The following is a 26,339-nucleotide window of genomic DNA, read 5'->3' as shown; positions in this document are numbered from 1 at the left end:
TCCTCCTGTGAACAAAACCATTCTTCAGATCTCTTCCTAGAGAGGGCTGGGGATTGATCTTCTGTAATAAACAGCTGACATAACAGAAGTGGCAATAATCCCCCATTAAATATCTTTCAGTTGATGGGACTCACTGGATAATTGACTTTCCAGCAGGAATTACTGGCTCAAACTAAATCAGCAGGCATTAGGGCAGCTCGCTGCAGTGTTTTTTAAAGGGGGAAATGTAGCTTTGCCTTGACAAGAGCTATTCATCTTTCTAATTCAATGTATGTGTCACAACCAGATGACGCCAAGATTTCAGATATGCGACCACCTCTCTATTTGCATGCTTTTTTTTGTGCTGAAACCTCTTGCTATCTTCAGTGCTTTTCTATCTGTGTTAAGATGCTGTATGTTTATCAGGACAGGGTAGTCCAAGCTACCTTGGTGGGTGGATTTGGCTGTTCTCTTTCCTTGAGTGGCTGTGGAGCACTTCTTACACTGGAGCTTTATGAAGTTTATGGTTTAAAGATGCTTGAACAGTTTTTCAGAATCATTCTTCTGGTCTTGGTCCTGCCGTACAGCCAGAGGCTGCCTCTGCTGATTTCCAGCCCCGGTGATCATTTCAGGATTATATTTACCAAGTAGAATAGGCCTAACTAGAGTAATCCTTTTAATGCCTTAAGAAGAATGAACCTTAATCCAGCAAAGCTGAGCTTTCCATTTCTGTGGGGAAAATCCAGATCCTATAGCTGCCAGGAGTGAGGGTCCTGGGTTGGCAAGAAGTGTTCTAGTGCGATTATTTCCCTCTTTCTTTGGCATATTTTGGTTTTGTAGGCAAGCAAAGGGAAACCAGAAGGGCATTTCCAAGTGTGAAGGGGAGTAGTTGGGTGTCACCTGGCGAACAGAAAGGAAGGATACCTGGGTAACACCTGCACCTTTCACCAGGGGCTCTAGGATGTGCACTTGGTAAAAACGATGCTCATGGAGAGCAAAAGCAGCACCTCTGTATTTAGGTGTTGGACCTCATTACAGCAAAGCACCTGCTACAGCAGGGTTAGCATACTTCTGTTCAGCAGGCCAAGGAAGGTGGTTGTTGAAGGTGTTGAGGACTTTCCTCTAGAATGGTTTTCCCTGGTGTCAAGACAACTTTTTTGAGATACATTTATGCAGGAAAAATCTTAGAGCTGAAAAACTTCCCCTACCTTTAGTTGTTGCCTGGAAGGTGAAATACCACTTCCCATTTTGGGGTGAGTGTCAGATTCCAGGAAAGTGTACTGTGACAGATGCACAAACGTCCCCCATCTTTCTAGTCTTCTTGGTCTAAGCCAGCAGCTGCTTTTGCACGTGTTTGTGCCCAAAAATGCACATTCTCAAGCTTTCTGGAATTGTCTGCAAAGCCTTTCCTTGGCAATCCTTTCACCCTTTCATTTCACTCTCCCTAGAACGGCAATGTGACCTGGAGTGATGAAGGTGATGGATGCCGAGGAAGAGAAATTTCACGAGACTTTGCCAAGGTCAGTCTGATCATGGGGATTTTGGGGAAGGGGTAACTTTGGGGAGTTCTTCCCCTGATCTGTGACAGAGGGTGACTACTGAGCCCTCACTATTCCTCTATAGTGAATTTGTAAGAAAGCTGCTTTGTCCTGCAGCCCCCTGCCTACAAACCTGCTATTTTGTTGGGCTGTTTTGTTGCCTTTGGTCACTGGAATATAGTTTGAACTAAGTCTTAATAACCAGACTTTTGACATTTAAAATCTTAGTCAATACTTTCTCCAGCTGGGAGAAGAGCGTTTCATTTCTTGAACCTGATTAGCACTGTGCCCATGGATTTGAATGTGGCAGCTGTGTGTCACATCAGCCAGAGGAATTCATTTTAAACTAAGCTGGCTATTTCTGAAAAGGTGCAATAATTGCTTTGCAAATACACTCTGCTTCCCAGAGCTCAGTGTGTGAGAAAGCACAGAGCTTCACAGGAAATGAACCCAAAAAGCCCCTCTTCTTTTGGCCTAGATGAATACCAAATATTCACCTATACACATATTTCCCAGTGAATCTTTGCTTTTCTGTTGAGCTGCTCCACAAGAGTAGCTACAACCAGCGAAAAAATTCCTGGAGCTATGCAGAATTCTTCCTCAATGCAAACAAGAGAAGGAATTAAATTCTGCTTCATGTACAGCATTGTCTTCTGTCTTGTTCTATATCCTCCTGTATCTCAGTGAGAGACTGACTCTCAGCCTTTCAGCCTGTCACTTTGTGGCCTCACAGGATTCTTGATAGGTGAAAATTAGATTTTTTTTTTTTTTTGGTTCAAGAGGTAGTTGTAAGATGACACTCATGCCTGTCCCTTCTGAAAAATCAGCAGATAACGCTAGCATATAGTGCCTCTCCTTTGGAATAAGCTGCCTATGGAACTTTGTTTTAAATGCTTGGGGTTTTAAGCCTTTTGGTAAAATTATTTCTGCAGCAAACTGGTTCCAGGCTGGTTTCTGATATTTTTCAAGGCCCTTTTGCTTATTTTAGAGGAGCCTTTCCTGCCAGGCATTAGTAGTTACAGGAAAGCTCTATCCTTTCATCTCCTCCTTCAAGGCACTTGGAGTTTGTCACTTATGTGACAATCCCTGAAGGAGGGAATCATGAGGCTAGGAGAAGCTGCAGAAACGTTTACATCCCTGGTGTCTCAAAGGTACAGACTGCTAATCTGCCCTGGACCACTGTCACCTTCCTTTTGGTTGTCTCACCTTTCTTTCCAGCTTGCCTAAGTCGTTTCTCTCCCTTTTGCTTTCAGGTGGCTTCAAACCCTGCTCTGTAGCAGTGCTGTTAACTGAGTTGAATCCTGTTCCCTTCAGGGTGCCAGTCTGTACTGTGCCTGGATGAGTTACTGAGGGGCTGAGCAAGGCAAGCCATAATGAGGGTCTTCAAACTATCACTGCAGCCTTGTCCACCAAATTGCTTAGGAATCCTTCCTCATTTTGCCTCTTTGGCTGTGGTTGCCTTTCATTCCCCCAGGACAAACACCAGATCACCCACTGGAAGAAGCTACTATTATTACTATTCTATTTTCATCTGTCTCGTTGTGGATTGTGCCTTCATTTTTATTTTTTCCCTCAGCTCTATGAACTGGATAGTGACCCTGAACGGAAAGAGTTCCTGGATGACCTCTTCATCTTTATGCAGAAGAGGGGTGAGTGAGCATTTATTTGAACTTGATAAGGTAAAATGGGGCAGAGGGTTGCTGCTGCAGTTTGAATTCTTCCCTCCTGAGTTTGAAAGAACAAATACAGCCCTTGAACTTGCAGATCTGGTGAAAGAGCAGCAGTAAGACTTGAGATATTTACTTTGGGAGATACGGAGCTCAGTAGGAAAGAACTCCTCTGCCCTGTAACTTAATTTCACAGACACTATTTTTCTGCCCTCACTCCTACCTAGTACTCAAGTTGTCCATGCACTGAAGAGCCCAAGGACCCTGGTTCCCCAAGGATTTTTGAACAAGGCTGAGTACCACTGTGGATTATCTGGTATCCCCTTCAGGTGGCATGATCACACATCTTTTCATGTTTGATTTCAATAGCATGTGGAAGCTGACTGTGAATGCCTTCACAGTCTGCACAGAGTAGTGGCACGCAATCTGGGGACTGGGAAAATAGACACCAAGCCACACTTTCCTGTAGATTCACAATGTGTCAGCTTTCCGTGTAGTAATTTTGTGTAACTGAGCGCAGAAGCGCACAGTTTAGAAACGTTCTCACATTCCTCCCTGTGGTGTCAGCAGCTTGCATCTCTCCTTGCTACAGGAGTGATGATGCATGTGTGAAGTAGCTCAGCTGGGTTGTCACAAAAGTCTTTTTCTGTCCCCTAGTTATCAAAGTTCAGTTCCCTCATTGCAAACTATTCATAATAAAAATGTAAATATGTGTAATATTGTACAAAACATACATCTCTCTACATTTGTGGTAAGTCCTTTGTGGTGCTCTTTTCCTCTTCAAGCATGTCAGGCCAGACAGACTTTTCCAACAAAGATGCTTCTGGCAAAAAGTGTTAAATTGTGCTATACAGCTTTTCATTGTTTCCAGAAAAGTCTGCTGAAGGTAGGTGTGAAGAACAGACATAAAAAGGAGCCTTTGCTCCCTCATGGCATAATGCTCTCTGAGAGTGTGTTGGACCAAACAAGCCAGGTTGTGCTTATTTGGAAGGTGGGCTGCCTTAGCGTCACCAGCAATATTGTGCCCTGAGAGTCTAATAAAGTATAAATATACAACATCTCAGTCTCATATATGTGAAAATTATCCAGTTGCTGGGTTGGAGCTGGAGTCTCATTTCCAGTTGTCTTTTGAACCCTGCATCTTCAGATGCATCCCCCTCTGGATGACTAGATAACAAGCAGAGGAAAGGCTATCCAAAATGCAGCTATTGCAATTGCTCTTCATATCTGTGTCTGTCCTTCCTGGCATGGCTAGAGCTGACAGCTGACCTGTGTGAATTTTCACTCTCCAGTAGTCGGAGGTTATGCTTCCAAGCTGGTTAAAAATTAGAGCTGGGTTTTGCTGATATTTTTGGCTTTTGTGTGCAGAGGCATAACTGGGCTTAATTAGTTTACTTGCAAATGTTAACCTGAGCTCATGTTAATGTAAGGGCTGGGATGACTGACAGACAAGACAATAATCTGAAGGGTGTGATTGGCAGCAATAGAAACCTCCAGATACCTAGAGAGAAATCTGCTTAATACTACAGTGTCTCCTTCCTATTACCTTTTAATTATTTATAATTGACATGTTCCTGGTGCAGGGGCTGAGCTGGTCACCAGCTGGTTGCTGTAAGAGTTCAGCTTTTAATCATCTGGGCATTTCCAAGTGTATTTGTTTTCTGGAGACTCCCTTGTTTTCTAGCTTGCTAGAAGGCTGAAAATTAAATATAACAGCCCAGCACCCATGGGGGAGAGATGCCATGAACTGACAGCCCTCTGCCAGACGGGCTAGAAATGTTTGGCCCTGCTCTGGGGAACTGCCTAGATTGCAGGGTACAAGGCAGTTGTGAGCTTGCTTTATATTTGGGCACCCCGAAAAGAAATAGGCAGAAGGACTCTAGGCAGCTAAGTTTCTGCAGGTTGATAGAAGAACTGAGCAGCATATGTTGAGCTATAGGAGGCAGATTCTCTTTTGTTGTTAATCTGAGCTGCTGTGTCTTACTGCAAAGGGAATCTTTTGACTTGGCATGGTTTTTCAGAAGGTGTACTGTCCACTTTTCCCATGCCTGTTCTCCCCACTGCTATCTACAGCAGGACTTTGGTTTTCTAGTGAGCAGATAGACTTACTTGCCCACTGTGTCCTGTTCTGGGATCTTCAAAAATCTGGGACCTTCTACAGCAAAGTTACTGTAGGATACCATCCAGGCTTTCATTTCTCCTCCCCTTGCTTTATGTGCCAAATGAGCATCCTAAACCAAACAAGGCTGAACAGCTGTCTTGTTCTGAAAGAGTCCCCCAAAGATGGATACCACTGAGGGCTCATTGCACCTGACAGCAAAGTGCTGTGTTTCTTAGCTTGTATGTGTGAAAAGCTGGTTAATTTGCACCTTGTGTCTGAAGGGAATGGAAAGCAGCTCTGCTAATAAACATTGCTGATGTAAGGATGGGGATTTTGCTGTTGTCCAGGAGGAGCTGGAGAAGTGCTGGCCCTTGTTTGGGGCTGATGGATTTGGGGCACAGATTGCTAACTGATGCTGAACCAAAAAAAGCCTGATGTGAAAGATAAATGATGGATTTCACAGGAGCTACTGAGTAGTTGGAGGGATGAAAAGATTTGGTTGTTGGTGTTGCTGTTAGGAATGTACCTAGAAATGTGAAGCCATGAAACAGGCTTAATGCAGATCAAATGTGCAGGTCTCATCTGCCTCTGAGCACAGCAGGTTGTCACTGAATGACCACAGCTGCAAGTGATAAAATGGCCCTTCAGTGGCAATAATGATGGAAGAGGGAGATGAGAGGAAGGCTGTAACTCTTCCTTTGTTGGATGTTTTATTCCTTGTATGTGTTTAGATGAATGGGTCCAACCATGGCTGTGATTGAAGGGGCAGATGGGGAGAGGATGGGAGACCAGCCAATGAGAGCAATTAGTGTGCAGGACTAGCTTCAAACCAGGCCTGTGACCTGATGCAGCTTGGCGGGAACGATGCTAGCTTGCTGTATTACCACTTCCACCTTCCCCTTTCTCAGCTCTTCCACAGTCTCAAACCAAAGGTTGTCTTTCCTCAGACTGAGCAGGGATAAGCAGCTTCAGCAGTGGCTTCCCTCCATCTACATTGCTGATCTGGTGTCTTGTGACAAGCTGAGCCTTGATGTCTTGAGGTCTGTTTTCTCAGAAGCTGTATTTTTAACCTCCTGCTGCATGAGGAGCCACTCTATGGGCAAGTTTGTGGTTCAGGGCCATCTTTTAAGGGTACAGGCTGAGGCTTCTTTGCTAGTGTGCTGTGGAGTGGGATGCGTTGGAGGCATAGAGGCTGGATTTGTTCTGCCTGCCACTGAGGGCACTGCAGGCAGGAGCAGTTTGCTAAGGGCCCAGGCTAGAGCTGCATCCATTACAATAGCTCGAGGTAATCTTGTGTTCCCCCATCTTTTGTATTACTGAAAATAATTTTATTACACAAATGTATGTGGCCAGATGGGCAAGTTAATTTACTCACATCAGACTCAGAGATGACGACATCTTCCACTTCTTTTCAGGTCCTTCTCACGCTGTGAACATACCCTGAAGCTAAATTTTGTCTCCATCATTTTTGTGTGTGATAGAAGGCATAGGTATGATGAGCAGTAGAAAAATGTAGGTGTTAGCACTGTAGCATGTGCTAGGAAGCACAGCATGCTTTTTGTCCCCAGACAGTGAAGGACTGTTAGTGGCATGACTCTTATAGCCACCAAGGCAGCCACCAGTAATTGAGTTTATTGTATTCCAGTAGTGCTAGTCAGGAGAAAGTTGGAGTAGAGGGACTGTTTCGTCCTCTGGATGGATCAGCAGTGTTCGTGCAAGACAATTCCTCTTGAGAAAAGGTTTGATGGGGAAGAGATCTAACTGCATGCTATGGTGTATTAGGAAAGGCTCCCTTTCAAGGGAAGCTGTTTTGTTCATTTTAAGTACTGCCTTTGTGAAGACCTCATAAAACGTCTCCAATTGTACAGCTCTACTAATTTTGTTCAAGGTTTCTGCATGACCTTGGTTTTCCCAGATGGCTTGACCATTCTGGTTTTTATGTGTATATACATAGAAGGGGCTTTGTAAGTCTGACCGTGTGGTTTTAATGTTTTCCTGCTGTTGTATGCTCTGTCTGCACATTTTAGATGTGGAAATACAACAAATCCAGGGTATTGACAAAAGCATTTACTGATGGATTCGTTTATCTATAGGCAAAGTGGTGTTTATGAAATGTTTGTCCAGGGAATATGCTTCATTCTTCTACTGATTCAATTTTGCAGGTTTCTTCTTTTGATCCTCTGGAGATATTTTTGAATCTGAATTAAGCAATGTTAGTTCTCTGAGACATCAATAGACATAATTTCTCAGCATCCTTTGCTCATGCTACCTGCTTAATGCTGAGCCACAGCAAATGCTTCCATAAATAGCTGATGATGTTCTGCAGTGGAAAATTCTCACTCAAGGCACTGCAGAGGTCTCTTCTGGATGGTCCAAATCAACCAGGCAAAGTCCTATTCCCCATTAGACCCTCAAATTTGTACACAGCTAAATCTCTGCTTCCTGCACCTCCTTTAAAGAACTGCTTTGGTCAACTGTTCTGATTTAGAACAGGAAAAATGGTGACTAGTGTCATGTGCAAGTGGTAAGCAGTGGGAATCAGTGAAATATTGTAGGTTTTTACTTTTATATTGTTAGAAAGAATGGAAAGAATGACTTTTCCTTTCGTTGTAGAGGGAACTGGCATTCTGGTTTACATTCCTCTGTATTAAGTTGTTTGAGCCTTTCAGAACAGGGAACAGACTACTCCATGTACTTAAACACTTTTGTGATGCTAGGATAAAAACAGGTGCAAAGCAAAATGCTTGGGATCTTCAAACAATTTGAATCCAGCTCCTCTGGGGATGCATAGTCCTGTACCTGAGGTAGGGTTCTCTGTAGCATCCAGAAAACTTTTTCAGGGAATGTCTTGCTCATCAACCTTAGGTGCCAGGTGACTAAAAGTCTCCACCAGATACATACGTTGATATTTTGGGGGAGTTTACCTGGGCCAATTTGCAAAATTTGCAAATTGCAATAACTTAAAGTAGTTATCAACAGGTCCTTCCCATAGAAACCAAACTTTCTCCCCTTTCTGTTTTTCATATGTCAATACATTCATTGAAGACAGAGACATGAGAATTTTTTCTTTAATTTGGAAAAAGCCTGGAAGTTTCCCTTTGGAAATATCTTAAAAAAAAAAAAATCTTTTCTGGGAAAATACCCAGTACAGTTCAATAATTAATATCCCTTGGTTTTAAGCAGCTAAAAAATGGTGGTTTAGAGTGAATATTGCTTTAGCTCCAGAGAAAAATCATATTGGAAGCTGCAGTTGTAATTAACGGGAAAACAGTATTAGGAGTTTAGTTGGTTCTGCCATACAGGAGATTTGTTTTAAATTTAGCCAGCATGAACAATGTTTGAGTAGCTTAAATGTTTTGTTATGAACTGAGTTGGCACTGGACAGGGTACAAAAGAAATTAATTTGAAGTGATTGGCTGTTGTTGCTTTGCATGAACCTTTCTGTAGCTTACTCATCTGATACCAGTCTGCTCTAGTGATTGCCAGCTGAGTAACTCTGAATCCCAGGTGCTTCTTGCTGGGTGTACAGAATTGAGTGATGGAGTCAAAGGGGGGTTTTTTCCTCACTTCCCCTGAAGATAAATTGTCACATGTTTCTCTGGCATCTCAAAGACTGGATGTTTGTGTCTCAAATCCTGGTCATCTCAAGCTCTTCCTTATATTGGTACTTCCTCTTTGCTATGGGTGTTCTTGGCCTTCCCCCCTAAATTTTAACAGCATGTTTTTCAAATGATTAATGAACTGCTGCACTGAAGCAGTGGAGGTGGCTCAACACTGAAGAGATGACCCTGTAGATATCCAGGTGGGTGGAAGAAGGTGGAACTTGTTTGGCATGAAGATGCTCCAGTTCTTGACTCTGTGTGGCCTGCCTGACCAACCTTTATTTTTCCCAGCTGCCCCTATTTATCTGTATTGCCTTCTCTATTTGTACCTCTCTTTGCCTAGAGAAGAAGTTTGTCCATTTGGTTCAAAGGTCATATATATGGAAACCCACCACCAGTTGCATGGTGGTTCAACATCTGGTGAAGAAATTTGTAATAGCAAATATATTGGACCCAGCTGTGTCAGTAGCAGCTGAACAGTTGGACTGTAGTTGAGCTGGGTAAAGAGAGCAAATCTCCATGGGATCTCTGTTTTGGGGATGGAGGAGCACCCTGTGTGGGAAGGTTAATGTGGCTGGAGCCTTGGCTAATATGAGCGTGGCACTGGATGCCAGTTAGGCTGCGTCCAGTTCAGCAGCCGAAATCTGATAAGGGGCTGCTGTCAGCCTAACTTACTGAGGAGGTAAGCAGAAACTGATGGTGTTTCAAGGGGTGCAGATAAGAAGTAGGCCTCCTGTCAAATAGAGCATGATTAATTACCCTCTATCCTGGCTCTTGCTTTGATAGGAGTGTCTAATGGTCTGCAGGCTTGCGGATCAGGTGGTGACGTTCCCGTTGGGAGGTGAGAATGCCTGCTGTGGAAATGCCATGCATAGGGAGAGATTAGATCAGCCATGGCACAGGCAGGGAGGAATTGGGGAGAGGTTGTTTCCCTTCTGTATACCTTTGCTTTTTATTTTAACATTGAGTGCTTGGGACAGATTCAAACCAAATCAACAAATACAACTTTTATGCCAAGAGCTGGGGCAGCTTTGCATGAAGCCAGCCAGCGTTTGCCCTGGGAGAGGAATTCAAGCAAGACGGAAACTGAGACACTGCAGGGTTCAAGTTGATTTCCTCCTATCCTACACTGCTGATTTGCTGTTGAACTGATTTTTACCTCTGTTTAGCCTGGGAGAGTGGGGAGATCATTCATACCAAGTAATTACTGTCTCCGTTCAAAGAAGCATGAAGGTCTCTTCAAGACTTGATTCAAAATTATTTTAAATCACTGTGGACTTTCCCAGTCTCCTGGGGAAAACCTCTTCCTTTTGGCTGTCTGATCTTGTTTCTCTTCTGAATGTATTTAGAGTGGAAGCTGGGAAGAGCAGCTCTTGTCTTACCTGTACAGGTTGTGGCTTAAAAATGCCCCGTCTATGCCTATATTTCACTCCAGAGTGTGCTTTATTGTACTTTGAATGTTGATCTGCAGAATAAATGTTTGGGATTCTCACCTCCTTTGTTCCTTACTAAAAAGTGGACGCTTCTAAAAGTAAATTGGATAGGGAAAAAATGTGAGGTGATTGAAAAAGTAGTGCTCCAGGCTGGCTATAATTAACTGCTCTTTGTCTCTTGCATGCAGGACAAGTCATGGCTTAGGCTGCTTGATGGTGGGGAACTCCCTGCAGTGGGCATGGCTCAGCATGAGGAGAGGACAGAGTGGCTCTTGGCAGGGGATCCCCATTGTGAAGGACTCGCAAAGCCAAGCGCATCCCTGCAAAATGAGAGGGGACTTACTTCCTACGATTTGGTTAAGAACAGTCTTAGGGGCAGTTTTCTTTGTTTAACATCAGTCTACAGAATTAGGTGTAAAACTGAAGTCTGGCTAAGATACAATGAAGAGCGGGAAAAAACCCACCTTGGGCAGCATGCTTGGGTGGGTAAAGATGACAGTCCAAAGCTTAGGTGCCTTTCAACAATCAGGAAGGTTGAGCCCCAGCACTGAGCGAGTGGCTGTCACGGGAGCGCAGCCTGTGTGTGCCAATGGCTCAGCCAGCACCCCCAGATACTGGTTCATTGCCAATAGATGTGAAAAGTCATTCACAGATTATCTGGGGTTTACAGCTTCCTCAGACCCTTCTTAAAGAGCTCTTGAAGGATGCAAATCAAACAGTTGCTCCTTCTGCCTTTCCAGCATAAGGGACATTCAAGCCTATCCTTATAAGCCCTTTAGGCTTCTGTTATGTCTGCCTGAAACAGAAGAGACTTTTGAATGGGATGAAACAGCTAGGCAGAGGGGTCTGCTTATTCCCCTTGAAGGACAGAGATGTTTATAGCTACAGTGAGGCTTCCTCCAAGGAAACTCTGAATTACAGTTAATGTTAGTTACAGCTCTCTTTCCCTTCAGAAAACCAGGAGCCCATGGCTATGGGATGATTCCTTCTTCACCTTCCAGTGTTATTCTTGGGCTTTCTTTCCTATTCACAGCCCTTCTAGTTAGCAAAGGGGGAGGTAGGTTGTCTGCAGTCTTACAGCCTCTTACCCTTAGGCTGTACGCCCATCCTTGGGTCTTCAGTAGCAGGAGTTTGCCTGCCCTAGTTTGTCTTCCTGATGTCTCCCATGCTCATAAACTGTGCATCATCCCTTTTCCAGTGGAAACAGACTCCTTGTCCCCGTCCTTTGGCTGATTCCTTGCAGGAATGCCCTGTTCTTGTGTAGCTGGGGTTATACTAAAAGGAAAAAAAGTAATTTACCAAGAAAACTAGGTGAGGAGCAAATAATCTTCCTTGCCCTCTTCTTGAGTCAGGCAAGACTTCTGCCTCTGCAAGCACAGTGTACAGCGCTTCTGAGAGCCGGCAGAATAGAGAGGCTTGAAAGTACAGTAAAATGAGTTTGCCATCAAAAGGCAACAAGTCTTATGCTGTGCCCCTGGCTGCTGACCTTTCCCTCTGGAATTCTCCCCTCTGACCTCAGGATCATTAATCCTGATGCTGCCAGATGACAGTAATCCATCATGGCCCCTGACAAGCCTTGCAGCCGCCTGTGAAAGGATCCGCTCGGCTTCAGCATCCAATCGTCCCATGATACTCGTTTTTCAGCCCTTCCTGTTCGAGCGCTGGGGGTTTCCAATAAAGACTTTATCGCCTCGCCTTTCCTCAGAGAGGGGCTGGGGGAGGAGAGGGCTGTGAGAGCAGTCTTTCTGTGCTTCTCAGCTCTTTTGCAGTCAGATCCTATGAAACATGCAGAGCCCCAGCTCGCTTGGTGAAGATTACATACAGTTAATTTACCAGGTCCAAAACCCAAATCACCCTTTGCTAGCTCTGGGAGATACTACTTTGAGTCATACTATGAGAAAGCATGGGAGGGAAATGATTGCATCTCCATGCTGAAGTGGCAGAAGGATGGAAGTAGTTTTGTCCCTGCTATAGAATTTCTCAGCCTGCATAATGAAACTTCACAGGGGAAAAAAAATAGTTATAGGTTTTAGCTTAGTTTATAAAGCTACTAACTAAATTTCAGGGTACTTTGGTCTGTGGGTCTGGTTTAAAAACCAAACTTCAGGAAGGGATGGTGTCAAAGGGGTAGTAACATGAGGTGGGGAGGTCAGACCTGATTGCTGTTTCTACTCCAGCTATGAGTCAGCTCTCTGGAAATATATTTAAGCCTTTATTTCTTACTGATGTAGATAATGTTTATCCCTTTCACAGGAGCATTTGGATAAATACACTTGTATACCTTTTCAAATGCTGAGATGGGAGAATCTAGAGACGAGTAAAACTGTGTTTAGGATAAATGCAGTATATTAAAGAGTACATACTTCCTTACGCTTCTGTATTAGCGGCTTGTTTGCCTGAGGAGCCTTACCCATGACCCTTCCCTTTCACTCCCCATCTGGTCACTGTCCAAGCAGAGCTGGATGAAAGTCCCTTCTGGACAAGTTAATGCCATTCCCTAAATTGGATTGGGGAGAAGTGGGTGGGTTTGGGCCGCATGGGGTTGCTGGAGGAGTCAGGGAGAGGGTCATGATCCTGCCCCAGTGGAGCAAAGGCTTTGCTGGCAGCACAGTGCCCCTTCGGATGCCCTGGCTTTCCTTGTTGCTGGGGCAGAAATGCTGAACTGTTAGTGAAGGGGCATTTTGGGGTGGAAAAAAACAGCCCTTGCTCTTCCTAGAGTCCTGAGAGATAAGTATTTCCCTGCTTTTCATTTGGAGTGGGCTGGGTGTGACTCTGGTTACTGTGGCTCAGCTGATGAATGATAACTTAAGGCTGGTAACATGATCACTCCCAGCCCTCTGTGTGTCTGAAATAATGCTGTTAGTGTGCGCTTAAACTTGGCAGTAACGCACCGAGACAAAATGGTGGCTGAGGAAGAACCAAGGATTGCATTTAGACAGGCTGGCCTTTTTGGGAGGGACCATCTCCTGGCTTGGGGCGGCTGGCTGGGATGGATGGAGCCACAGTGTGTTTAAACTGTTTGGAAACGTCTCTATCTCTGCTCCCTGAGGGAACTGTCGTCTCTGAAATGCAGGAAGAGGATCTGATGCAGTTAGTGAAATTACTGCTTTGTGGACTTTTCTGTTGTGGACAGGGAAGGGGTTGTTTAGACAAGGCAAGGAGAAGAGGATATGATAGATATAAATGACAGAGCATGCAGACCAAGCCTGATCAGGTTGCTCTTTATGTTTTCTTACAGTTTAAGAGTTAGTAACTTGGTGAAACTGAAGGCAGCCCTTTCAAAGCCAAACAAGTTTACTTTTTCTATCCAACATCTCATTAACCTGTGGGAATTGGTACCATGAGCTAATGCATAACAGTCTTCAAAAAGAAAAGAGGAAAAAAAAAATTACACTTACATGTATAATGAGGACATCTGCGGAGCTGAGCTGAACTCCTTTTCACTAAACAGAATAAAACCCATTTATAAGGGCCATAAACTGCTCTGCTTCGGGGCATTAACCGAATCGCTGGCTGATGAGCAGTGGCAGAAGTCTCCCCTGTGGGTTGGGTGTTCCATAATTGTCCATTACAGCGCTTCGCAGGCTTTCCTGTAAAGGCTGGTGCTGACCATTGTGGTAGACAGGATACTGACCTCAGATGGACGGCTCTTTGATCCAGGACAGTATTTCCTATGCAAAATAAAAGGTTTGCTACATCAGCATTTTTCCCCCTCTTCCTTTCCTTGCCTAAATCTCATTAGTTTGACCTTTTCAAACCCTGCACACTTTATCACTTTAAGGTGCTGCTAAAAGGGCAGTATCAGGTTTAAAATCAGATTTTCTTACCTGTGTTAACCCACAACATGACAAAACTGAACAGGAAGGATAGAGCTGTTTCCCTGTCTGCCCTGTCTCTCCTTGCAAGGATAGAGCAGGACCTTGTTTTGGGTTCCAAAAAGCGCTAGGATGCCTGGTGCTTCACAGCAGCCGTGAGGATGCCTGGCTTTGTGGTGTCTGCAATCAGGCATGCTGATGCCCTGTTACACTGCTTGTTCACCTCCACCATTAACATGATTTCTCTAGCTTTCTCACAAGAAGTCACTGCTCCAGCAGCTGGGTTGCAGTTCCTACCACGGTACACATGTGGCTTCATTGGTGTGTCATTTGGGAGCATGTTCAGGGGAAAGGAATAGGAGGGTGAAAATGCTTTGTGAGAGCAGAAGCTGTAGCAAAACATTATGCATGTGCTTGTGAGGGAGGACAGAGGTAAATGTATATGGGGGAGGGAGATGCTCTCGAGTGTCACGCACCCTTTTCTGTTGCTGTTCCCAAGCAATACAGGATAGCAAATCCTGGGGATTGAGGGAGCCGAATCCCAATGTACAAGTAGCTCGAGTTGCCTGGCTGCTCAGCCCCTTCCTGAGCACAAGCAATACAGATTTTTATCTGAGATTGCCCTGGGAGCTCATAAAAAATGATTCCTCTGTGCTGCTCCCTCTCCCCTAGGATTGAAGAGTCCCTACTTCCCTTCTTTCTATTTTAGAAGTTGCTCTTAGCTGCAGGTTATTATTTGATAATTGCTCTTGCCTACAGGAAAGGATTTTTCATGAAAAGGACATGCCGTGTAGCTACACTTCTCTGGCTCATTTACTCACCCATCAAGAGGCCTCAAGTCAGGCTACAAATAGAGTTGCCTGAATTTCCGATTAGAAAGAAGATCGATAGCCCTAACCTGCCGGTTTTCTTGGCCTCATTTTCTCTCTGACTCCATGTTTCCTTCCCTGCTGTTTCCCTGCAGGAACTCCCATCAATCGGATCCCCATCATGGCAAAGCAGATCCTGGATCTCTACATGCTCTACAAGCTGGTGACAGAGAAAGGAGGGCTGGTGGAAATCATCAACAAGAAGATCTGGCGAGAGATTACCAAAGGCCTTAATCTGCCCACCTCCATCACCAGTGCCGCGTTCACACTTCGAACCCAGTAAGTCCAGAAGGTCTAACAGCATGGATGTGAACACAGAGTGGGGACTGGGGAGTGCAAAGCAGGGACTGGGATGGAAAAATTGAAAGACTAAATTCTATTCTGTGGCCAGGAAGGAGTTGATAAATTGCTTTATTTATCCCTCTCACCCAAGGCTTGTAGTTTTTCTTTTCTGTTCCTTCTCCTCTTGTTTTTCTTAGCAGTGATTCTTCGTGAACTCATTCCCCTTCCACCCCTACAATCCCAGCACTAATATGCCATCACCTTGTTCACTGTGTGCTGCGCCTCCCTCCATCCTGTTCCTTTCTTGCCTCTTCAGAGCTTAAAGTCCTCGGGGTAAGGAGGGTCTTGCTCTGTCTCTGAGGAGCACTTGGCACAGCAAGGAGGGAGGGAGACCTCCTGATTTGTAGGCATCAAGCATAAACTTGATCATTTAATGTCTGTTATCACCACTAAGTTGTGGAAACTTGCCTTTAGTACCTACTTACTGTGAGGATTGCTTTTCTGACCTGAAGTACCTCACACTGATTATGCAAGAAAAAAGAAAAACGGGGAAAAAAAGTAGAATAAGCAGGGGAAAAAGAATGGTGAAAGTAATTCTACTGTAAAATTTAAGCAACAGGGCGAAGCTGTGCTTTAGTGACTCGAGCATGGAAGGGTGGGCTCTAGGAATCCACACCCAGCTCTTATGCAGACTCAGGTTTTTTTGAAGTTATTAGAACCCCTGAGTCCCAGAGTGGGAAGCTCCTTGCCATTTCTACAGCCTTTGGTACAAAAAGGCTGTCTCTTGCAAACATGCATGCCAGAATTGAGCAGAAGCGGTAAGGGTTGGTGCTGCCCCATACAAATGACTTGGACAAAGGTGATTCCTCAAACTTCCTTCCTTGCATTAAGTGTTACGGTCCAAGATCTTAATTCTTATAATTTTAGATGGTATCTCAGTTGTAAAGGAATTCTGAATGATTCTTTTCTGCCCTTGTGGGTGTGGTAGTATGTAACTATGTGCTTCCCTATAAACACTGAGTAAACTCAAAGTTTGAGAGCTGTGCCTCACACCCAAATTGCTCAATGCTTATCAAACCAAGTGCAGCAGGGGTCATGATATGCAAAGACTCCAGATCTGCAGAGGACCTCAGTCTGAACGTCTTCCTGAATGCAGTGCTTGTTGCTGTAGCCTATAATGTCATGTTCTGTTGAGAAACCTATTTGAGTTTCCCTGTGCTCACCTCTTTCCCAGGTATATGAAGTACCTATATGCCTACGAATGTGAGAAGAAATCCCTCAGTTCTCCTGCTGAGCTTCAGGCTGCAATCGATGGCAACAGGCGGGAAGGCAGGCGGCCCAGCTACAGCTCCTCTTTGTTCAGCTACTCGCCCACCACCACAGGGCCTCCTTCCCTCCTGTCGCCCCCAAAGATCCGCTTCCCCATCATCGGTGTTGCGCCAGGCAGTGGGACCAGCAATCCTCGGGTGTCTCCAGCAGCAGCTGTCAGAAAAGGTCAGCTACTTTTTACTCGCAGCAAAGAGGGTGGCTGGGTTAAGAGGTGCAGGCACTGAAACACAGTTATTTTCAATCTTGTCCACCCAGACTACTTTGGATTTGAGAGTAGTGTGACTTGGGTGGTTCAGGGTTTGCAGAATATTCTGCCTGCAGTTTAAACCTTTGCATGCTCGCTTTAGAAGGGGCTGTGGGAGGGACTAGTGACCCTTTCCTTTTCTAGGTGACGGTGTGCCCTTGACTGTGTCTATGCCAAATCGTATTGCTGTGCCAGTGACCTTGGCTAGCCAGCCCACAACTGCAGCAGCAAGAACAGCCACCCTAGAGCAGCTGAGGGAGAGACTGGAGTCAGGAGAGCCTCCAGAGAAGAAGGTCTCGCGGATGACAGAGGAGGAGCAGCGGCTTGTCCAGCAGGCTCTTCAGCGCAACCTGTTCAGCATGGCACGGCAGATCCCCATGAAGATCAAAATCAATGGCAAGGGTAAGCAGCACTTCTAGATACACAAAAGGTCTTTGCAGACTGCAGCAGGGAGCAAACTGCTCCCAATCTAGAATGTCAAACACCTCTTTACACAGGCTTGATTATCTCTCTGGGTGCCAGGCAGAGGTCACTGTCAAGAAGCTGTTAAAATGGAGCACAAAATGGAGCACAAGTTTAGCAAAGCTAAACTGTAGCAATGCTTTGTTAGGTTTTACTCACTGTGGCTGTTTTCTTCTATTCTTGTTGACGCATAATCCAGCATTGTCTGAATCTAGCCTGGCTTCAGAAGCACCCTAGCTGTGTTCAGAAGGCTCTGCATCTAAGTTGATAAAACCCACTTGACCCATACAAGATGACCCTCACTCTGAGCTTATGTCCTCCTGTGTTGATCACAGTGAGATTGCTTCAGGACTCAAGCTGTTATGTCACCACAGAACTTGCACTGTGGGGAATTACCAGTTTCAGTTGATGCTAGCTCAGTTGTCCTTACAGCAGTGCTCTGTTGCATGCTGTAAGTATGCAAGAAGGAAGCTTTGTGGGAGGTATATGGGTTGGCTGAAGTTGCTTTGGGCCACGTATCTGACCCCCTCATGTTTAATACCTGGTATAAACTTCAGATCTAAGAGCATGGTTTAGCCTAGCCAAAGGCAGTCCTGAGATTCTGCAGTCAGTAAGATGACTTCTGGAGGGGAAGCCCGTCATGTGCCAGATGCTCAGCTTTCCCCTGCCCTGCTCTCATCTGAGCCTCATGCCAGCATTGTGCTGCAGAAAATGATTTTCTGTCCTTTCCTGGTCACGAACCCTTTTACTTGATTGTAGAGGTAACAGCTTTTTCCATATGGGTAGCAGACTGCAGGAGACAGGGAGAGAGATGCCCAGCTTTTAGGAATCCTTTGTCAGGTGTGATGAGGAGGCCACAAAGACCTGTGTATCTGCAGGGGGCCCTGCACATGCCAGGGCTTTTAGCAAGTCAGGTGATGTCTACCAACATCTGCTGCAACCCTATGCACAGCCTCCAGGCAAAGAACTCCTGGCAAGGCTGGGTTAGAAGGTCATGTATAAGCAGCATTCATGGCCTGGGAAATGCACTCCTGAAATGCTTTGTAAAAGGGGAGTCACCCTGTAAAGGTCACGTTGTCAGAACCAATACTGTTATATAGTGGCTTCAAAAGCTGATTAAGTGCCGTGGCTCCCTTACCTGTCCTGGGGGCTGCACTTCACTGGACAGCAGAGCCTCAGAAAATTTCAGTCCCAACAGCTGCTTCCTCCAAACCTTTTGATCCATTAAAATTAAAGGTCTCGGACCCCCTATTAATTGTACATTTGGATGTAGGCACAAGGCCAGGCAAGTTTGGCACAGCTTAGAAGAAAGGGAAGAGTTGTTCTTGAGGCCTTTGGTAGCAATGCTGGTAAATGGTTTATTGAGATGCTTTGCCAGAAATATGTATGGCAAAGGGTCAGAGCAGGTTCCTCTTTGAAGCAGTAGCAGCTTGCTGCGGAGTTAAATGGGATTGGGATTTTGCATCACAGTTCCTGACAGCTATGCATCTGCCTAAATTTCACGTTTACATAAAAACAAAAACAGTGAGTAAAAGGGAATACAAATTTTATCAAGTAATGTTCATTCCCTCTCATCTCACTTTATTTTTTTCTTTACACCCTGAACTTCCTAAATCAAAATGCTAGGAACAATTTTAGTCTCTACAAATAGTAACAGGCTGAGGGCTGAGCCCTGAAAATTCAATTATAGTATTTCCACCTTTGTTAGTTGACTGTGGACAAGTCTGTCCTGTCTTTCATGTCCTAATTTTCCCAATTGCAAAATAAAAATAATATTGTGCTTTGTGAAGTGCTCTGAGAGGTCTTTTGAAAAGCACCACATGAGCTTATCATAGCTTGATAGCAACATTTAGGTTAAATGTTAACAATGTCTTTAGCATTCCTTACAGGGACAGTGGACTTGGCTGTCCCAGCAGACTTGAAAGGAGCTAAAAACATGCATTTTATCTGCAATGTCAGAGCCTGAGCAGACTGCAAAATCTCTCTCTGTTTTAATAGCTCAATGCCCCAAAACCAACATCGGATGGGCCGGTAACCATGATACAGTTGTGCAAACTGTAAGCACGCATTCATGAGCACAGAGAAGCAATCCTACAACCCAGGCTCACAGTTAGGGGTTGCTTAAGTTGGGAGGTTCAGAAGTGTCTGGGAGAGTTTGATGTTCAGCTCCCCTTAAACATCAGTGCAAATTGAACCCCTGCGCTGCACTGGCACTTTCAGAGCTGCCCTTCACGGCTCAGAAAGGACCCTCCAGGCTGAGGACACAGAAAAAAAACAGATTTCACATGCGCTGTAGGGGCAGCCAAGCGTAGTGTTCCTGCATTTGAGTCCTCGGTGCTGTGGGTAGTCCTCTCCCTCCAGCGGCCGCTGGAGCTGCTGCAGTCTGAGCCCTGCACGGGGAGTTGCACCAGCTCCTCCAGAAACTGCCACCTCTCAGCAAAAGGGGAGAGGACTCTGCATGTGCTCCAAGTCTGCTGCAAGCACAGCCACAATCCAGCCAATTTATATATGGTCGTCTCACGTGCTGGCAGCTTTTTCCTTGGAGGCGATGTTAATTTGACCCTCCAGTGTGCAAGTTGGGGAGATACTTGCAAATGCCGGTGGGATCCCAGCCCATACTCAGTTCACACCGAAGCATGTAAACACCTTTGTAGACTTATAATAGGACCGGAAGCAGACGTTGCGTGGGGATTTTCTCACCAAAGAGGAGACAAAAGGAGGGCTGTGTACACCTTTGATCATCTCTGGATAGCGCGGGAAACAGGATAGTTACTCTCTAACTCTGCATCTCTTCTTTCCTGAAAGAAGATAAACCGGACTCGGCAACAGCAGCAGCACTGAATTTGTCACCTAACGGCATTGGGAGTATTAACATGTCGGTGGAGATTAACGGCACAATTTATGCTGGTGAGAAAGAACCGCTCCTGGGGATGGGTAGACAGCCAGGCTGGTGGTGCAGAGTAGAACATGGAGACGGTGGTGTGCTCCGAGGGGCTGGTCTTTGTCAAAGCACAACACACACAACCTGTCTGGCTTACAAAGTTCAGTAGGAGATGGTTTCTTTTCTCTTTTTTTTGGTCCTAAGCAGTCAAGTTTAATGTCCTTTCCTTTTGTAGTGGTGGTGGTTGTTAGTACTTTTAAAATCTAAGGGAAGGGACTTCTATGGAAGTGTTAGTGGGAAGGAGTATTATCCCCTCTTCTCCCGCTGAGGGGCGGCTTTACTCAGCTTTTCCTCATGCATCTTTGGGAAGCAGGAATTTTTGTTCCCTATACTCTGCTCAAGCCGTTTCACTTCTGCAGGTCACACACATGCATCCTTCGACAAAGCCCAAGTGGGAGGCCTGGCACTGCAGTGCAATGAAAGGTGCTTCTCTCCTCCCAAAAGCGTTAAAGCCATTTGGGATCTTTGTCTTCTGTAAGCACAACATCCCTGTGACAGAGGCCACCAGAACAAGTCCTGGGGGATCCCTTCTTATATCCTGGTCACCATTGACCCTCTGATCTGTCTCCAAGCCTGCTTGTCTTGAACTGAGCCTCTTTCTGTTGGGATGAGATCTTTGGGGTTGGATAGACTGCCCTTTGCTCTGTACCCTATCCTCCTCAGCCATGCCACCCCAGTAAACCTTCTCTTTACCTTCTCTCTGCCTTGCAGGAGTGCTCTTTGCCCAGAAGCCAGTCGTCCATCTCATTGCAGGCTCCAGCACCCAAAGTTCCTGCAGCAGCAGCAGCAGCTCCCACTGCTCTCCCAGCCCTACCTCATCCCGGGGAACCCCCAGTGCAGAGCCCTCCACCAGCTGGTCTCTCTGATGGACGGCCAAGCCTGCTGTCTCTCACACTGGCCTCCGGCAGCTCTTCCTCTCTGCTCTCAGCAGGGAGCGAGCCAGGAAGGAGTCGCACAGATTACCTCATCTCAAGGAACCTGCTTTTGTGGTTGGCCAATGGCAAGATGATGATGATGCTGAAACCTTTCCATGCCAGCAAGTTTTTCTTCATCGTCTGTTTGTCCAGCCTTTTTCTTTGTTCTCCCCTTTCTTCCTCCCTTTTGCTTTTTGTTTTCTTCCTCCTCCTCCCAGGGTTTGCTGTGTTCCTGTTGGGTGGGACATGGAGGGGGGGGGGGCACACCTGGCGTTTTTCAATCAGGGATCGTCTCTAGGAGCCACGGGTTGAGAGATGGCTGAGACGTCACCAAGGCAGGTGGCAAGAGCTGGAGTTGGGGCAGGGAAACTTGGTTCTCCTTGAACCAGTAGCCACAAGGACTCTTCCCACAAAACAACCCCATGTATTGACAATCCTAAGAGCCGGCGGGGTGCCTTGCCCCTGTCCTCCTGTGGCTTGTGCTGCAGAAGGCCATGTGGCTGCAGAGCAGGCAAGCTTCCTCGCTTTTCTTCTTCAGGCTCTGTTGTGGTCTGGTGTTTGTATGTCCTCCCCTAGAACACACGCTCTTGGCTTGTGAGCTTCCTTGCCCCTCTCCGAGGTCTTGGCAAGAGGGGAAGGGCTTTCTCACTGCTACATTTGACCCATAGACACATTAGAAACCTCTTGATCAGCTGCTTTCGTTCTCCTGGCTGGTGCTGGCCTCTTCCCTACTGTTGCCTTCTTCAGGCTTTCAGCCAAGTTTTAAATGCCCTCGACCTTGTCTCTCTCCCTTTGAGGAACTCATCCCACTGACATTTACCCTGACAGCCTGAACTTATTTTGGCTTGGTGTTTTGTTCCTCTGCCCTCTTGACGCAAAAGGGCTGGCATTTAGGTTGATCTAGGCTTCCTGGAGCAACTTCCTTCTCATAAGATGTCTTTCAGAAGCCCCTGGAAGCTCTCCACATCCGTGCGCTGAGAAAATAGAAGGTGATATTTGAAATCTAATTCAGTGGGGCTGTGGGCTGTGTGTAGGTATTGCGGTTAACATGACATATGTGTATCTTCATTGGTCTCTGAACAAGCCTACAGATGCCCAGTCCCCTTCAAATTGTATGTGAGCAAAAAGAAAGCGCTCTCAGTTGAGTGAGACCTTTTGCTCTCCTGGGTGGAAGCAGAGAAAAAAGGAAATCAAGCCCTTCCTTGCCCTTTCCCCTCAAACCTCCAGTTGCAAGCAAACAAAGGCTGGCTGTGGCTCTCCTGTGTCTGGAGCCAACCAGGCTGACTTAGTGACTCCATGAACTCAGCTCCTGCTCAGGTGGCCTCATTCTGCCCTCTCTCCGCCTGCTGGCCTTTCCTGCATGTGCTTTCCCCTGCCTGGAGATGTGGTCCAAGCACCATCCATCCTGCCCTGGTGACGTCCTTCCCATCCTCCAGGCCCAAGTCAGGTTTTTTTGAGCAGATGAAATACCTCAGATACGTACTTGTTGCTGGGTTTTTTTGTTTGTTTTGGGTTGGTTGTTTTTAACCTCTTCAAGAAGTATTGGCATATCTTATCACTTGTTTTTTATATGTGGCTTTGTTGACATTGTGGTTTGGTTTTTTTTATTTTATTTTAATTGTATCACCAAAGACAGAAAGGAAGAAAAAAAAAAAAAAAGCTGAGTGAAGCAGCAGTGGCTTCCCCATCCTTTAGGCCAGCAGGACATAAGCTGAAGAGCATTGTCCCAGGACATGTGCATGACACAGGAGGACAGGTAGAAGTAGGAAAAGAGGGCAAGTGTGACTGCTGACTTAGAAGATCTGTCCTTCATGTTGGACACAAGGGTGTCTCCAAAGTCCCTAATACTTCTCCAAGCTTACCTTTAGCAAAGCTGCTTAGTGCAGCTGGGAGATGACAGCACTGCTTACACTACAGATTGGCCAGGCCTCTCACAGGAATGTGGTTTCTGGCACCTGGAAGCACAGCTTGGTCTTGTGGTGCTGCACCCAACCACTTCCTCAGCTGTGCTGGGACTTTGCGTTATCCCAGACACAGCTAATTCCATCTACACTACAAGACTAAGCCATGTTGGGTAGCCTTTGTGAGAGGTGCCAAAATAAGTTATTCTAGTTTTTCACCTGTACATAGGTGCCTGTGTAACAACCACCCAAGCTAGTAGATCTGTTATGACCTAAGTGAAAACCATGTTATAACTCCAGAGGTTCAGCCTGCTAAAAATCAGTTTCCTGGAGGGTGGTGGGTGAGTTGCTGTGTGTCATACCGGTATGAGAAGAGAAGGTCACCTTTTATCTGCTCCTGCAGGCGAGCACAGCTGCTGGGGGCATTTAGCTCTGTGCAGGACAGGAGGCTTGAGGCGCTGTTGCTGTTAAGGCTGTGCCTGCCTGCACTGCTGAGCCCGAGCTCAGCCCAGAAGTGTCTGTCCCTTCCCTGCCCACTCATTTCTGCAATGCACTGTGAGCAACTTAAGCCCGTCTTAGTACTCTGTGAGACTTTACAGGTTCAGGGGAGATGCTGTCCTGTAATACCTCTGGTTAGCTGTGGCATGCTCCCTGCACTCCCAGGATGCCTTGCTCCCAGAAGCTGTTTATTTTATACTGCTGAAAAGAGCATGGCTTTTAGAAACATCAGACCAGATACCGCCACAGGAAAAGCCCCATCAGCAGTCCCAGGGCTTGGGCTTAAAAATGTACATAGAAAACGAAATGAATAATCCTTCCTTTAAATTCTCAAATGTCAGGTTCTCCTTTTTAACCTGCAGCACTACTCAGCTGGGCTGCTGCTCTGTCCTTGAGAGCTCTGAGGTCTTGTGCTAAGGCTTGTGTAAACCACAGGCGGCACCTCCTAGTTGCAAGAGGCTCTATGCTCTCTATATGTTACTTTATACACTATGGCTTGAGTTATCCTGCTACCTGACACCACGAGGACTTGGTGGGAGGAAGAAGGAAAGTGGCTGAGAGTGCACATGTCCTGAGATAGGTGCTGCTCTGAGATGGTCCCTCTCTGGCTGCTTTTAGCTGGAGTAATGACCACCCGCCAGGTACAGGGAAGCCGAGCTGCTCTTTGGCTGCAGGGCGTTTGCTTGGCAGATCCTGCAGGCCTCCATGGCATTTCATCCTTGCAGGCTTGGAGAGGATTTTCCAGACTCTGAGGCTCATTCAGATTGGGGTTTTTTATCCTTTTTTGTTTTCTTTTGGTTGGTTGGGGTTTTTTGTTTGTGGGGTGTTTTTTATTTGGGGGTGGGTGTGGGGGCTGTTTCCTATGAGTGGGACTGGGGGACTTTTTGCTTTTCCTTATGCTTTCTTCTCTGGTCCTGGGGAGCAGAGGTTAGTAATGGGTGGTTTTGCTTATGTATCACATGCTAACATTGTGTTTTCTTGCACAGAAAGGCACTCGAATCACTGAACTGCTAAACAGCTTTGACACTACTAGAGTATTAATGTTTATAAGCTTTACACAACTAGACTGGAAATAGACAGGGACTAACAGATTGTTTTGTATCCAATTCAGGGAAAGAATCAAGTTGGGATGTGTAACAGATACCTCAGTAAAAATAAGCTGCAACAATAAACTGGTCCTTTCTCAGTACATGACGACAAGGACCAGCCAATTCAGACTGTGAAGAGTAACCCTTTCCCTAAGCCTGGCTTTGATACTGGCAGTTGGCTTAATGCATGTTTTGCTGAGCTCCAGATCTCCTACTGAGCTGCCAGGCTTTGGGGACAGGGTTATGGAAACCAGCAGCAGAGATGGGGCAGAGGAGCCGGGAGCTGGGGAAGGCTGAGCAAGGGTGGTGGATCCCTCCCTCTCCCCAGTTCCGCTTCATTTCACTTGACCGTGTTCGATTGTATAGTACTCAGGGGTTTTGATACTGCGGGTAGGACTGTTCCTCGTGTGAAGTGCTCCGCTTTGCAGTGTGGCTAATTCTCTTTCAACTCCAGACCAGCAAAGGTTTTGTGGCGAGCAGCCAAAAGAAAAAAGCCCCCAGCTTGCTTCCATGCAGCCTTGATGCTCCTGTCTGGGGGGAGATTTGCCAGCTGGGTTTGAAGCCCAGCTTGGGGGGGGGGGGGGGGGGGAACCCACAAAACCAAGCCTGCTTGTCCTCTTCCAGCAGATCCCAGCTTATGCAGGGAAGGCACAAAGATTGTGACCTGGGAAAGGGGGAAGAGGCAAGGGGGAGGCTGCGTGCCTGCTCAGCTCCAAAACTGAATGTGAACGTGTCACACCAAGTCCTTTTGGCCGCTGCGCGCATGTGTGTGTGCTCCAAACGGATTCAGATCAGAAGATGTTTTCACCAAACAGCTGCAGCAGCCTTGCTACTAGTTTTCTTACCTATTTAAAAAAAATAAATAAATAACTAAAAAAAAGAAATGTGATAGCCTAGGCGGTGGATAAATACCTCAACGTCTCCTTCCAACAAGTGTCTGTATATGTTGTTGTTGGGTTTTTTCTATCTTACATGTTATCTGAATGTTTATATTCCAATAAACTTCTACCTCTTCACACAGTGACCCTGCAAGCCTGATTTGTGGCCATGCTGTTTGGCTAAAGTGTGAGTTAAAGATTTCCCAGCCCCTTCTTTATCCCAGGACACTATTCCCAGAGGCTGGGTCAGCCTAGATGAGGTCCGTGTCCTTGCAGGTCTTTGTGCTCCCAGTTTGTACCTTTGTGGGGAGAACTGGGCTGTGAAGCTGGACTGGTGTGATGCAGTTTTGGAGTGGTGGCTAGAAATGAGCTGGGTAGCTGTGGCATGAAATGTTCTGGCTTCCAGGTTCGATGCTGGCTTGGAAACCCCCTCCACACATGTCTGTGGGAGAACAGACATTAAACAGATGGGTTACACTGGGTCTTGTTTCCCAGCTGCAGCTGTACTTGCCCTGTGTCACTTACCCAGCCCTGGCTCTGTGAGGGCCAGGCTGGGGCAGGAGCCGCTCTCCCAAATCCCTCTTGTGTTACCACCTCCTCTGCACAAAAAAGGGGCATTTAGTGCTTCCCAAAAGTTTTGCTATTTACACAGCACCTGATGTTGTTTTTCCAGTCATTGAACTAGTTCAGCAGTTGGGGAGACACTAGTTTCCAGCCCTCTTCATACCAGCACTTCTGAGGCCCTGCTGTCTGCGTTTGTTTTGGCTGGCAGCGTGGGTAGAGGGCGCTAGGATGGAA

The 26,339-nt window shown here is 46.1% G+C and overlaps 1 protein-coding gene across 3 annotated transcripts in view; it reads left to right on the top strand.

Annotated features, from left to right (window-relative positions):
- ARID3B (AT-rich interaction domain 3B) overlaps window positions 1-21,397 on the top strand; it is a 32,875-nt gene extending 11,478 nt beyond the window's left edge. For 2 of the 3 annotated variants that reach the window (XM_075713803.1, XM_009482666.2), the window contains 7 exons: window positions 1,428-1,499; window positions 3,094-3,166; window positions 15,100-15,283; window positions 16,521-16,780; window positions 17,004-17,261; window positions 20,127-20,228; window positions 20,974-21,397. In XM_075713803.1, the coding sequence (XP_075569918.1) occupies window positions 1,428-1,499; window positions 3,094-3,166; window positions 15,100-15,283; window positions 16,521-16,780; window positions 17,004-17,261; window positions 20,127-20,228; window positions 20,974-21,128 (1,104 nt within the window). In that variant the 3' untranslated portion in view covers window positions 21,129-21,397. The remainder of the gene's footprint in view (window positions 1-1,427; window positions 1,500-3,093; window positions 3,167-15,099; window positions 15,284-16,520; window positions 16,781-17,003; window positions 17,262-20,126; window positions 20,229-20,973) is intronic. The other variant, XM_075713802.1, reaches the window with a different exon arrangement.
- Window positions 21,398-26,339: the final 4,942 nt, after the last annotated feature.

The sequence above is a fragment of the Pelecanus crispus genome, chromosome 7 (genome assembly GCF_030463565.1).
Source record: "Pelecanus crispus isolate bPelCri1 chromosome 7, bPelCri1.pri, whole genome shotgun sequence".
Lineage (NCBI taxonomy): Eukaryota > Metazoa > Chordata > Aves > Pelecaniformes > Pelecanidae > Pelecanus > Pelecanus crispus.
Note: the sequence above shows the minus strand (reverse complement) of the source record. Positions and strands in the feature narration are given on the sequence as shown.